Source organism: Theobroma cacao, chromosome 5, assembly GCF_000208745.1.
Source record: "Theobroma cacao cultivar B97-61/B2 chromosome 5, Criollo_cocoa_genome_V2, whole genome shotgun sequence".
Lineage (NCBI taxonomy): Eukaryota > Viridiplantae > Streptophyta > Magnoliopsida > Malvales > Malvaceae > Theobroma > Theobroma cacao.
Window position 1 is genome coordinate 25,342,558 of NC_030854.1, and position 15,793 is coordinate 25,358,350.

A 15,793-nucleotide genomic window follows, 5' to 3' on the forward strand; every position below is an offset into this window, starting at 1 on the left:
GACTATAATATGTCAACATATCACATTAATACCATGTGTCATAAAATGATTAATCAACTGTTATTTATAAAAACCTATTTACTTCGAAATAAAAAAAACACAGATTGATTAAATATAATAAAAGAATAAAAATTTATTTAAATTTTATTAAACAGTTCAATAAGTTTTTAAATATTACATGCTTTAGTTTCTCTCGTATATACTATACGCACTATAATATACTTTTGTCTTATTCCTTTGAAAAATTCTTTGATTGTTTGAATTCTTCAGAACAGTAAATTTTGCATTATTTTAACCTGACCTTAAGTTTAAGGGAAGTTTGGTCTATGGTCTTTTTTTCTCTTGAGCAAGCATGAAAGTAAGATGCCTAGAATGAATAATTGTTCTAGGTAGGCGTTGATACCGCTCGCAGAAAACCAGCGTGGCGTTTAGTGGAAGTTAAACTATAACATCCTGGCTGGTTTGTTTCGGCAGACTTGGGCTAAAAAAGCTTCATAAGACTTGATTTGGTAAAGAGTCCTGAAATCCAGATGATCAAGCACAACAGTATATCCTTCAAATAGAGATTACTTCTGCAAGAAAAAGAATGAAAACGACAGAACGTAGATAAACAGAAACTAAGAACATCAAAAATTGCCCACCCCATGATGGAACAAAACACAGTTTTGCTCAGACAGCCAGGAAGCTCCTACAGATAACAGTACATTTGAAGCCCTTTGGACTCAAGATACAGGCTACAGAATGCCGATGATGGATATAAATTCCAACTAGTCACAATATAATTACTATAACAGATCGATATATTGGACAGATTAACAAACATATCACTTAACAACACACACTCTCAGGATTAAAAATAATATTTAGAAATTCAGACACGCCTTCCGAAGAAGCAAACTACAAAAATGCAACGGAAATTGAACATAACAGGGACTTTGCCAAAAGCTGTTGTACCTATTATATACTATCATACCAACACAGAACAAATAAAATAATATTGAGACCTACAATCTACAGCATTATATACCATATGCTTATAACCTTTTACTTACAAAACTTGCCACTCCCAATTCCATAGGGACTCCTGCTTTGCCAATTTCGTAATGTTTAATTGGCCCACCCGCAATAATTCACAGAGTTCCACTGTGTTGAATCCACAGGTGGTCGTTCATATGCAAAATTTGCCCTCTGCCTCCCTCTCACATTCCTCCATCCCCGATTATTCTGACGGTTATCACTATGAAATCTTGAGGTTTTATACCTTGACATGTACCGCCCAGGGCCTTCTCTCTTTCTTCTTGTACCATCCCATGCATCCCAATCTCCACTCCGATAATCCACGTAGTTAGATTCATTATTGTCCCACTCATTATAGTTATTCTCCCTTCGGTTCCATTCCCAAGAATTATTCCAACAGTTTCTATATCCAATATCTTTCATGTTGCAATTATTTGAAGCATAATTCTGCTCCCAAGAATTTTCACAGTCTTGGTTTTTCCAATTGGAAGACATGTTATTCTCCTTCACTACACCCTCTTCGGCATCCCCCCATCCACCACAGGAAAATGACTGATTCAAAAGAAGAGAATTACCAAGAATCACAACATTCTCACTTTTATCCTTCTCATCAGGGGTGTTCGGTTCTCTCTCCAAGTCCAGAAGCAGTTCAGGATCAATTTCGGAGTCCCAATCTATTTCATCGATATAACTGTCAGGGTCTGGGAGTCTTATGTCACAAGGAAGGCCATTAATCTCAGCCCAAAACCGGTTTTTAGCGTTATTGAATGCCTCTTCACCAGCTGAGTCATTCCACTGGACTACATTGTCATAAAGATACATAAACCTCTTGGTTTCTAGGAGCTTCCGCCACGGAACAGAGCCTACCAAAGTGCAAAACTTCTTCTCCCATGAAGGCACGGTAGGCTGCCACGTAGCTGGGATAGAGGATTTAAGAAATGTCAGGGTAATCATTCACACAGGAGTCATTATTGCAATAAAATCAGATAATCATAATAGGCATATTCATTTTCAATGAAACACATTGCTATAATTTCCAGAAAGGGAGACACATGCAAGAAACTAGATAGGAAAGAGATCCTGAAACTCTACTTTAAGTTTGGATACAGCTGATCCCATAAGCTATTTATGGAAAAGCCTAGAAAACGACAGCAAAAATGAATACGTAAGCATAAGCTGAGCATATTTGGACCAATGCCGTCTGCATGCTAGTTAGAATACAGTTACAAGAGATTATATTGTCAGCTGGAATAATTCGGCATACTCTTTATGACAATGTATTGCTCATCTGGAGAATTCTCATGATCTCAAAATAAAATTATCGATCTCATAGTGGATTTCCATATCCTTCCTTACATTTGTCACTCAACTGTTCCCATCTGCAACAAAAGATTGGGAACTGAAACAAGTTCCTTAGTAACCATGCAGAAGGCAGCTCTTTTTCTTATTCTAACAAAGGAACACTATCCCAATTCAAAAAGAGATCCAGGGATGTCTAAGATCCAGAGCAATATATTCAAACTTACCAAACAATAAATATTAATAATAAATAACAAAACGTTCCTTCTATTGCCATTCAATTCCAACACCTCCCCACCCCCTCAAAAAAAAAAAAAAAAAACCATTGAAAACAAAATTACTAAGATAAAAGAGCATATAAGTGCAGCTAATTATGGAAATCGGCCAACTCCCGATTTGACTAAATCAATTTAATTTATCTCCATAAACTCTCACCCCCACCTCCGGCCCCAGATAAAATATTGCTAGTACTATACAAACACAAACCATTACAACACATGAAAAGTATCAGAAAACATCATAAAAGCTATAACAGCTCTGCTCTTAACTTAAGCAACACAAAATAAATTATTTTGCATGAAGACTTGAAGATCAAAGCTCTTAATTTTTACCATACTGAAAGCTAACCATCAATGAAATTTCCAAAATATAAACACACAAAAGGAGGCAGCCACAAGAAGAGGCACCGTTTCTTTTGAAGAAAATTAAAGAATAATAATGCATAATTAACATCTTAAAACAAACTTAAGAAAAGGACAAAGGAAAGAGAAGTACCGAGTGGTGGCTTTCTGCTGTGTGATCTCGTCCCTTGCATCTCTTGATGATGAATTTCACCTTTTTGTCTTCTCCAGTTATTATTATTCATAACCACAACCACAACTACAACTCCCCCAGAAGAAGAAGAAAATAAAAAAGTTAAAAGTACCCTAAGAAATATAAAGGCAAATCGACTTGAAAAACAAGAAATAAACAGTGCCAAATACAGTGACTTTTTCAACACCCCCAAACCAAAAGAATTCTGGGTTGTGTAGAATTTGTGTCAGAGTTATGATCTGAAACTTTGGGTCGGGATTGGTTGAAAAGTTGCGGGAATTTGAAGGATGCGTTCTACCTATGTGATCATAACTAGGAAAGCTTTTTTATTTTTTTCTCCTTTCCTAAGGCTTTGTTTTTGTTTGAAAACGTCTTCTTTTGTTTTTGAGTTTTTAAGGGAAGCATAATGGTGTTTAACGGCCCTTGGTTTTTGCTGAATTTACAGAATTGGACCTTTTGGCGCTTTGGATCTTTGATGAGGACCGAGTCATTGGCGGTGAAATTGGTCCGGATTCCACGCGTTCCGATGGAGTTTGTAACCTAGATGCTTCTAAATTTTGGACTCGAAAAATGAGTATTTAAACCTATCCTCAGGTCTACGACAGGATTTTGCATACCGAACCATCACTATCAATGATTTTATCTTGCAGTGTTCTCGATATATTTTGTATTAATTAATAAGTTAAATATTTTTAAAAAAATTATATAATAAATATTATATATTTATTTATTTATTAATGTATTCGTGTGCATACGTCATATATTTTTTTTTATAAGTTTTATGTAGGGAACTCATGTTTAAGGCCTTCATCTTTGGGTATTTTTCAAAGAAAATAATCAATAATATTTTTTAATCAAACTTAATTAATTTATATCTTAATTTTTTGTTATATTATTTTTTTTATAATTAAGAGAGAAAAGATTCGAAAAGTAGAGAGATTATGTATCAACCAATGAGTTTTATTATTTGAAATTAAAATTTTTAAAATAAAAAATTTGAATGATTGAGCTTAGAATTCTTAAAAAAAAATTTTAACTACTTATGATGTTATAATAAACAATAAATCAACTTAGTCAAAATTGATTTTGTTTGATCAAAGGTAATTAGTGGGCACTCAAACATGAAACAAAAGAGGTACTCATTAACAAGATATTTTTTTGTATATAAATAATTGTTACTGAGTACTTTGTTTTTTTTTTGTTTACAAATCAAATTTTTCATGGAAAAGAGGAAATTCATGACAAAAAAGAAGAGTGTGAGCACTTTAAAAATGCAAGAAAAATAGGAAAAATATAGGGTGAATGAGTCGAGGAAGAGAAAGAAAAAAAAAACTTGTTTTGATATAATTTATTGTTTATGAATCTGCTAAGAATTTTACTTTTTTTTGAAATTATAAATGAAAAGTATAAATGAATATCAAAATATTTAGTTACTGTTTTCAAGTGTCGGTAGGCGTTAAGGAGGATAATAATTATAATTTTCTAATTTAATTGACATTTATAACTTTAAAGTTTGGAATAATTTTAAAAATTCAATTTTCTAAAAATAAAGCATTGACTAAGCAGATTTCTCATCTATATCCCAAAAAAATTAAGAAATCAAAAAATATATTGATGCACTAAAATACATCAATTAGCTACACATTTCTAAAATATGTTATTAAAAATAATTTAACACTTTTTTATACTTTTTACAATATTTTTATATATTTAACTGCACTACATAAGTTTTTTTAATAACATTATGAACAAAATGTAATTATTAACGATTGCATATACTAGTGAAAATTGCCTTTTTTATATTATTATTAAATATGAAAAAAAATGTAACTGTAAGTCTAAATAGTTACACTTTTTAAAATTTCATTACATAAAAAGATATGTTATATCAGAAAGTGAAATTAAAAGTTCAAATTTCTTGTCTATTTTGTTTAAAAAGTTAGTTCAATGAAAATATCCCATAGAGATGAATTGGATTTTAAAAAGATTGAAAAATGTTAAAATAGTAAGCTATAGTCGAATATAAAGAAACTATAGTTGACTATGGTTGTGGTTCTTTTTAGAAATCAACTCCAATGTCTTTCAAACAAAATCTTGATAGACTATAAAGACTCAAAAATCAATCGTTGACTAGGAAACTCATTTTGAAAACTTGTAAGAGGAATTTTAACAAAAACCTTGATGTATATGCAACTTTTAATCAAAGCTATTTAATCAAACATAAATAAATGATTACTTTGAAATGCTTAAGCATTCTTCAAATGTAAATAAAATAAAGGCAACTTTGAGAAAAACATTTCAAGACATCTTTTCAATAGGGATGGACAAATTGTGATGGTTGAAAAAGATTTAGCAAAGAACCAACCAAGATGTGAATAGTATGAATCAAACTACAAGCACTTTATGAAATGAGTTCTTTTGGAAAAAAATATAACAAAACAAAACAATGATAAAATGAAGACACTAGGTAAAAATCAAAACTTCTTCAAAATGGATTTTCTACTTGTGTTAAAATCAAAACAAATGATTTTTCTAAAATAGAGTTTCAACAATAAATCACAAAACGTAAAAATAAATCAAGACACAAAGATTTATAGTGATTCGGCTTTTCAAGTGCCTACATCCACTCCTTTGGTTCACCAAGGAATTTTCAATTCACTAAGGGTCCATTTGGTAATCGAAAAATGACTTGCTGAAGGAAAATGTTTTCTGTGTCAAATGTTTTATAGGAAAATTTAATGCTTTCTGTTGTTTGGATAAACTGTCGAATTTGTTACTTGGATCATTTTATGAAAAATATTTTTCATCATGATGGAGTTATTTAGGTGTTAAATTAATAAATACGAGTTGAGTACAAAACAATATTGATATTTGAATTTCACTAATTTGGGATCAAAATTAAGAATGGAAATGAAAATGGATAAAATCTATAATGATATTTCCCAAAGCATTTAACCACAAATTTGTAATAAAAATAAACTCTAATTTTTTAAAAATTTTCCATCTTATCACTTTTTTATCATAGCTATAAAAATAAAAATATTCATCAATTGTATAAGATATCCAAAACCTATACTTATAAATATGTATTCATTAAATAACAATTATTGAAATATTTTTATTTTAATTATTAGTAAGATTTAAACCAATTATAAATGTGTATTCATCAAATGATGATCATTGGAATATTCTTTATTATAATTATTAGTAAGATTTATTCCATTTATAAATAAAAAATTTAATTGTATTGAATGGTTTCATTAAAATAATAATTTTTTAATTTTAATAGCGTTGTATAATTTAAATATTAATATTTTAAATTAATTATTTTAAATTTTAATATTAATATATTTTTAATATTTTTAGTTAAATATTAATATTTATCAAACTTATACTTATAAACTTAGTATAAAAGTGTTTTTGTTGTTCTCTGGAAAATGTCTTACTCCTTAAGGGCGTAAGACATTTTTCGTGGTTAACTTTATTGGCTCGTAAAATGTTTTACATCTAGAATTAATTTTCTGTTTGCCAAGCAAGCATAAGTCTCAAAAACGTTTTTCGAAAAATATTTTACTGCAAAACAAACAGACCCTAAAAAAGATTCTTGCTTTTTAATGAGATGAAGTGATAACCCTCACAACAGCTTTTTACAAAATCAAGCAATAACTCACGGTTTTTAAAGGGTTTAACAATAAATCCATGGTTTTCAATGGGCTCATCACAAACCCATGGTTTTAACAAGTTCACCACAAACCCATAATTTTAATGAGTTCACCACAAACCCATGGTTTTTAACGGGATCACTACAAACCCATACATGAACTTTTCAAGGTTAAGTTAGAAGCTTTACAAGAATAGCAATAATGCCTCTAAAAGGTAGATTTTACTAGTTTGGTATAATGGAGGATGAATACCTAACATTGGGTAAAAATATAAGAGTGAAAGCACAAAGAAATTTTAGCTTAAAAAAGCTTGATTTTTCTCATTTTCTTTCAAGATTTTGATCCTCAAGAGTTTGGCTTTTTTTCTTTTCTTCTTCCTCAACTTGAAATGCTTCCCAATGGTCCTTTTTAAAGTTGAAAGAGTTTTGGAGCCGTTGGAGATGATTAGAGCAAGAAACTAGCCGATTTGTTTTTTGAATTTTGTGTCTAACAGTCACTTGTAGTCAAGTATGGAAGTTCTTTAGTTGATCTTCTTCCAGAAAGCTTGTATTTTTTTAGATTTGGCTTGGTGTAGTCAACTACCACTCACTTAGGGTTGATTATGGTTTCATAAAAGCTTGGATTTCATGTGGTTACTTCCTTAGGGTCGACCATGGCTATATCTTTTCAAGTTTTCATGCTGTCTAGTGTAGAAACTACAATAGTCTAGCCTATTCCGAAGTGATTTTGACCTCGATTTGTTCTGAACTGGAAAAAGTGGTAAACATGAAAGTTGTAGCTCTATCTCTTAGATTTCCAATGGTTCAAGAATCACATCAATTGAACTTTTGTAGTGAGAGTTATTCTCAAAATATCGCAGCATGTATAGGAAACACACTTAGCCATACTTGCATGATTTATCACCGCTTAAGCCCTTTTCATTTAAGGATTTGTAAACTTTTTAACTTTTTTTTTTTTGAAAATTAAAGAGCAGCTTTCATTAAACCTAATGGAATGAAAGGATTCCCACTAGTAAGGTGACAAATACAAAAACATCAAGAAGGGGTATTGGTAGGTATGCACAAGGCAATAAAAGAGAATACTTCCCTAATACACCATAAAGTGGCAAAGCAAGGTGCCCCAAAAAACGAAAGCAAAAAGAACAAAGCCATTGCATGTGCACCTATACATTTTGCACTTAAACACAAACCTAGTCGGTAGAGAGCAAAAAATATTTAACATGGTTATACAAGAAACCCTCTTTAGCAAAAAATACCAAAAAACAAAAAAAAAATCCATCATTTAAAACAAAAATAAAGGTTCCAGAGAATCACATCCACCTATAGATTAGCCAACAGAATCAACATAACCAAACAAGTTGGAGCATATTCAAGATTAAAGCAAAAAAGACCAATACCAATCAAGAAATCAATGAGCCTAGTCCACTCACCATAACTCAAAAAACAGTTCCAAGAGATTCTAAAGTGAAAGAGAAAGGTGAGCAACTTACTTAAAAATGCATAGAACATCATAAGACAAATACACTCCATCCTCAGCCAAGATGTTCGTTCTTTGGTTAGCTTCTCTTTTGGTGTGCTGGATGTCCTAATGACCGATAACCTTTTTAAACCTCTCAATCTGCAGTAGCCACTTCCTAAGTCTCCAAGGGGCTAAGTTTGATGCTTTTGTCCATTTGACAATGTTGCTTGAGTTGCTTTCAATCATGAGTCCATAGGTTTCTTTCCATTTAAAAGTTACAAATATAGCAAAGTTGTCCTTTACGGCTCTAATTTCAACAAGTTTAGAATAAACCATTCCAATGCTCTTAGAAAGCAACATTTTAACCTTTCTATTGTTATTCCGAAGAAGACCACCGATATCGGCTAGCTTAGGGCATCATTGTGCTACTCCGTCAACGTTGAACTTCATAGTGCCATTCCCAAGAGCCTCTCATGGGATGTTATTGTTCCGTTTCTCCTTCATTTTAGGTTGACGAAGTCCTAAAGGTTGTCTGTAAGTGTCTAAGATAGACAAGTAATCATTTGGCCACTTAACATTGGACCAAGTTGCCATTCTCACTTTGATTAACTCCAAACATTAAGCTATCTCCCATTCCTTGCCGTTGAAAATAACCTCATTTCTATATTTCCTGATGGACCAAACAATAGCAAAGACAACCATATTCCAAATTCGAGCATCAATGTTACCCAAGTTACTATCGTTTCAAGCCTCAAAGAAAGATCTAATGTCCCTAGGAGCAATCCATTCATAACCACACAACTTGCTCCAACTTGTCCACACCTTCTAAAATTCCCTACATTCAACAAACAAATGGTAACATGTTTCTTTGTTTAATATTACACAAAACACATAGCAGTGGGTTGTTATACATTATTCCTCTTTTTGCCAACTCATCTTTAACTGCAAGCTTACCGTGTAATAGCTGCCAAACAAAAGTTTCAATTCTAAAAGGGGCTAAACCTGCCTAAATGTTTTTCCATATATTCTTTTTTTTTGTTTGGTGCCAAAATATGTTTACAAAAAGATTTAATAGTGTAAACTCCGTTGGCCTCTTTTTTCCAAATCAACTTGTCCCTAAGTTCTTTGCTTAATTGGAATTCACTAAGGACAACAATTAGTTGCTCCCATTGCTCATTGTCCCACTCAAATAAACAATGTCTTAAACAAACATTCCAAACCCAAGAACCCTCAATATCCTAATATCCATACTCAATAACCTTACCATTTTTGTTGTTCATTAAAGCAAAGATTCTCAAGAAAGATTGAGCCAAGATATGACCCTTGATTCATTCGTCACTCCAAAAAGGCAAATTTTTACCATTGACCACTGCAAAACCAAAATTAGAAAGAACTTGCAAGAAAATTTTATTAGAAAGAGAAAGGGGACTAGTTATGTGGATCCACAAAGTAGAGGCTTTCCTATTATCACTCGAGTTTAGCAAGATTAAGGAAGGGTCATTGTTGGTTTTTGTCACAACCATTTGTCTTCATAACTATTTGCCTCCTTACTATATCTCTATATCCATTTGTTGAGCAAGGCTTGATTTTGAATCTCTATGTCCGTAATTCCAATTCCCTCTACATTCTCTACAATTACAAACCTTATCCCACTAGACATAGTGAATTTTTCTTTTTCATCCATCATCCCCCCATAAAAAGCTACGTTATAATTTTTTCAGTTCATTTTTCACTTGACAAGATACTTGAAATGAAGATATATAGAACATTGGCAAAATGCCCATGACAGATCTAAGCAAAGTAATTCTTCCCTCAAAAAACAACATTTTAGTTTTCCATACTGCAAGCTTAAATCTGCTCTTCTCTAAAACTAGGTTCCAAAATTTGGTGGTGTTGTGCTTAACCCCTAATAGCAGGCCTAGTTACTTAGTGGGAAGACTGCTTACCTTATACATGATCCTATTGGCCCAGCACTAAACTAGCCCTTGTTCCACCCTAATTCTAATAAGATGACTCTTCACGAGGTTAACTTTGAGGCTCGAGACACTTTAGAAACATCTTAACAACCTCTTTAACACCAAGATACTTTCTAAGTTAAGTTTGCAGAATAAAATTGTATCATCTGCATACTATAGATGAGTAACACATAAACCACTATCTCCAATCTTCACCCCTCTTACATAATCCAATACTTTTCACTTTCCTCAATATAGAACTAAGAGCTTCACCAGCAATATTAAATAAGAACAGATAGAGGGGACAACTTTGTAGAAGCTCTCTTTCCATACCAAATTGCCTTAAAGGCGAGCCATTGACCAAAATGGAAATATTCGCTATGAAAATGCACTCCCTGATCCAATTTCTTTGTCTAACTCCAAATCCCATATTACCCATCACATGATCCAAAAACTCCAACATATGCTATTAAAGGCTTTCTTGAAATCAATTTTAAAGACCACACCCCTTACAACATCTTTCTTTATCCAATTGATGACCTTATTGGCAATAAGAGCGTAGTCGATTAATTGACAACATTGGATAAAGGCAAAATTGATTACAACCAATCATTTCCCCCATAACCATTTTCAACCTGTTAGCCAAGGTTTTTGCTAAAATCTTATACAAGCAACCCACTAAACTGATTAGGTGATATTCCTTCAAGTTGGTCATATTTGGAACCTTGGGTATAAAAGCTATAATAGAGGCATTAACACTATACCGTAATTTGTCGCAATGAAACAATCTGTCCATTAATTTCATGACATCTACTTTCACCATTGACCATTGCTTCTTAAAGAAGTTCATATTATACCTGTCAAAGCTTAAGGTTTTATTGTCGTTTGCACCCATTAATAATCTTTAAAACGTTCTCCTCATCAAACGGTCGTTCCAAAAACTTTACTGACTTCTTAGACAGTTTGTTAAGTTGGCATCCTAAAATAACCAGTTGTAGCACCTTATTTTCTTTGTATAGACCTTCAAAGTACTTAGCAACTTCTTCTTTAATTTTTAACAGACTCCTCTGATACCATTAGCACTTTTAATACATCCAAGGCGGTTCACATGTCCTCTAGTAGTTGCCATCGCATGAAAGTATTTTATGTTGCGATCTCCTTCATTAACCCATTTGACTCTAGACTTTTAAACCCATTCTCTTTCTTTTTGGCTGTAAAGGCCCCATAATTCAGCTTTTTTCATGCTCAAATCCCTTCTACAAACCTCATCCATTCCCTTATCTTGGCAATTTGTTTGCAACAATTTTATTTCCTCTTCAAGACTTTGAATCTGCTGTTGAGTATTTCCCAACACCTTAACTCTCCAATCTTTGATAAATGATTTCAATTCTCTTAATTTTCCCCACATACCTCATTTACTTAAATAAGCATTACCTTAGCTATTCCAAAAATCAGCCACCCCTTTTTGGAAACTCTGCTCATCTAACTAGTGGTTAAACAACTTAAAGGGTCTAGAACCCCAATCAACACAACAAAATCTCAATATCTTTAGACTATGGTCCGACAAAGAGCTTGGTAAGCATACTTGGATCAACCCTTACTCTATTTGCATCCACTCCGTGTCGAGTAGGAACCTATTTAATTTACTTAACACCTAACTATCTCTATAACCACACCATGTGAATTTGTCACCACTTAGAAGAAGGTCCACCAAAGCCATAACATTGATAAACTCACTAAAGTCAAACGTTGACCTATTTATGTCCCTCATTCCTGTCTTTTCATGTTATTCTCTAATTGTGTTAAAGTCACCACCAATACACCATAGAACATTTTTGCCGCTAATAACTTTGACTAATTCTCCCACAATTCTTTCCGCAGTCATCCATTGTTCGGAGCATAGGTATTGATGAACCTGCAACAAGCGTGCGATACAAAACATCAATCTACCGAAAAACACATTGATTGACTATCATCATCATGGCCCTTTTCTTATTTCTTTTGTTTGTGTCCAAATCAAGGTCTCCATCTCGCCTTATTAAAGAAGCTCGGACAAATCTACGTCTTTATTTAACATCTTATCAACTATCAAACTATAATACCTATATTCTACATAATCAACCATTTCAAAAAAGTAATTTCTCCAAATGTTGATTGTTCCTCTAAACCTGCTAATTGCAGCAACCAACTTACCACTGATGCTCTCTTTACCCTGTAGCCTCTCAAATAGTCATGGTTTTGCTTTCTGTAATTTAAACTCTTGAATGAATAACATATCCGGTTTATTTTTACTAATCACTTTCCTTACTACCTTCTTTTTTTCACTTTTTCCTAACCCCTTAATATTCTAAGAAATAATAATCATTAAAACTAAAAGCTCCCACTCATAAATGAAAAAGAAACAAAGCAATCAAACTTTGCATTGTTTCATCTTGACAGCCTCTTCTTCAATTTTTGTAAAAACCTCCACGACATTCTTTTTTTTAAAAAAAAATTTCATATCTATATTCCTGCAAAGATCCTAAGTTAATTCAGCTTCCCTTTGACACTTAGTCATAAAAACATCACTGTCATGATTCAGACATTTATGAATCTTTTTGCGTACCTGACATCTTCTTCTTAGAGCAAAACTTGCAGCCTTCTTGACTCCATATAGCTCTTCTTGAACCACCAAATTTGGCATTTTATTGTTTCCATCGGCCCTTTCACTAAGGATGCCTTTACAAATATAAGAAATTGTAACTTCAAACTCACTTAAACCCTTTGTCTTCTTATGATGACTAATGTTAATGGCTGGACAACTTCTAAATGTTCTTCTGCTAACCCAGATTAATCCCTCTACTTATACCTAGTTCTAATTTTCTAGCAAGAGCCACTTTGATCGCAGAAATGCTTTAAGTTTCCTTACTTCCACTGAGACCCAATTCGATGCCATCTTCCTTACTTCTGGAAACAACAGGACAATCACAATCGAAGTTCACACATGAGACTAAATCGTCCCTCTTTTGCTTATAGGCTCTTTATGTCCCATCTTAGGATTCTATTCATGGCTCATAGAGTTTGCCTTTAAAGATGGTGATGGACTCTTATTCCGCACATCCCAACCACATTTATAGCCTAAAACTTCATAAGAAGTAGATGAGTGGGCCTTACTCTCATAAGCCTAAAGTCCCCTTTTACTAGGCTTGCAAGGACTTGGTGGAATTTGATCGACCCTTTCCATAGTGCAAATCAAGGGCCCATTTTGGGAACATCTGTTCAAATTCAAAAATCCTTCCTTATTTAGTGATTTTGACCCTTTTGACTTTCCTTTTGAAACCTCTGCTATCCCCCAATTAGATTTTTTCAAAGAAGAGTGACCTACTCTACTTGCCTTGCCACTATACCATTTCTCTTTCTCACTACCATAGTATTCTTTCATACTTTTGCTAGAGTAATTACTTCATTCCTTGAAGAATGATACATCTCTCTAATCCAACCCCAATACGCCTTCCACACCATGTCTTCCAATAAGTAGCCTTCCACCACATTGGCCAATCTTATTAGCGGATTACTTTGCAAGATGTCAGAGACAAATGCCCTCACGTAGTACTCTTTGCCATTAACTGAAATGTCAATGAAAGCTTTGATTATCCTTAAAGATTTAACCTTTACAAGTATCATCACAAAATCCAATCTCCATTTTTCATCGTTATTATGATCAATTTTAATAAACTTACCCCAAGCATTGGTAATTGCTCTAAAACTATCTTCGTGCCAAATATGGCAGAGGATTTCTTCCACTTTGACCCTTCTTGACTTAAAACAACATTGGTGTTGTATAGATTGATGATCTTTGAATAACTTTGAGATAACCTCTATCATGTGTTAACCTATATTTCAATTTCAACATCTCAAAGATGAATATTAAAGGGATCATAAATAGAACACTTTCAAGCAAGTTTAATACTCATACAATTAAGTCATTCAAGCTTGTTGATATTCATGAAGTGCATGTGAGAAAGTTCAATCACAAGAATTCACACAACTAAGAACAATCAAGCTTGTAATCATATAAGAACAAGTGTATGAGAGTATATCAAGAATCACTTAAGTAAATCATTTTGTCATAATCAAAATCGTAATCATTTTAAAGCTAACATATTCATTTTTGTTTTTGTGGGTTATTGAAATAAACAAGGATAAAGAATAAGAAGAGAACCAACCATAGTTTGATATAATGAACAATATTAGATTTTGACCTCTTACATAAAACAAAAAAGAAAAATTGATAAATATTTAAAAAAATTAATAAATATTCATAATAATAATAATAATTAAACGAATACCATCCAAACTCAACTTTTTGGAGTTTAAAAAACTTTACTATTAGTGTATAAAATGATAATAAAACTTGAGATTTAAGAAAATGTAAAGCACGAGCTTGACAAATAATTGAGGCGAGTAAGGATGGAAAGAAGAGTCTGAATTCTGACAAGTAATGTAATCTTTAGAATACAACATGAAACAACTGGTGAGTCATACTAAGAACTAAAAAAGTTGGTGAGAATACCCCTATCATTTACTTTATGACCCTTGGCTTTGTCGTGTTGATTTGTACAAACCTCTTTCCTAGGCAGCAGCAAACCTCACATGCCTAATGGTGACTCTTTTCCAAAATTTACATTTATACACATTTCACTATGTCATTTCACACTGTTGTTGAGTTAATAAGACTTTTGCAATTTTGTTGAGAGTTGAGGGATTGTTGTTTATTTTGCCCATTCAATTCATTCTAGTATTAATATTAATTCAATTGAAACATGCTGAACTGAAATAATTCTTTGTTTTCACATGTGCTTCGTCAGCCTTTAAGAATTCCTTACCAACACTATTTCTTCTTTTTTTCTTTTAATTTATGTTAGAAAATTGCTACTACTTTCTTGTTTGTGGTGTGACTTACATTAAGCACTTTTTCATTAATTTATTCACCTTACTTTTTAAAATCTTTAATTATATATATTATCGTAACGTGCGGGTCCGAGACCTCGACCGCCAGACGAGATATGAAAACTCACTAAAAAAAATAAAACTAGGAGTCGCCACCAATCTTTTTCATTAGGTGCGATTGGCCACCTATTGACTCGATTTTAATCGGTGAAGCCTTAAATTAATTTTAAGCCCACCGAAAAGAACTTTCAACTAGTCTACGGTTTTCTAGATCTAGGCTCGGGAGTATGGTTACGCCCGGGGAAGGATTAGCACCCCCGGGACGCCCGTTCCATGAACGGTACCATTTTTAGATTATCCTATTAGGCTTTAATTTTTAATTTCACTATATTTTCTTAGTTATTATTCTCTTATTTTATCTCATATTTAACCTAGAATGGTATGCAAATGTGAGGCAAGATGAAATGCGTGGCGGGGGATAAAAATATGTCGGATGAATAACCTTCTATCGAGAATATTTACCCGAATCCGCCCATCATACTGGTGGAACTCGGGGTATTCTCTCACCTAGGGAATTATCCGAGAAACTCGCCTTCTCAAATTCGACGAATAATTCCCATTATCGGAGTTATCGTACGTTTTCTTTTAAAATAATATTTT

General features: G+C 32.9%; 1 protein-coding gene across 1 annotated transcript; it reads right to left on the reverse strand.

The window, feature by feature from the left end:
• LOC18598843 lies at nt 802–3,656 on the reverse strand. The gene is made up of 2 exons (XM_018120513.1): nt 3,091–3,656; nt 802–1,934 (listed from the first exon to the last, which is right to left on the reverse strand). Exons 1-2 carry the CDS (start codon nt 3,179–3,181, stop codon nt 1,108–1,110), a joined length of 918 nt encoding a protein of 305 aa, XP_017976002.1. The 5' UTR covers nt 3,182–3,656; the 3' UTR covers nt 802–1,107.

Excerpts from the sequence above, each read along its gene's own strand:
- LOC18598843 (XM_018120513.1), bottom strand. The coding sequence starts at position 3,181 with ATGAATAATAATAACTGGAGAAGACAAAAAGGTGAAATTCATCATCAA. Across the intron at positions 1,935-3,090 it reads CAGCAGAAAGCCACCACTCG|CTACGTGGCAGCCTACCGTG; the intron begins GTACTTCTCTTT and ends CCTCTATCCCAG.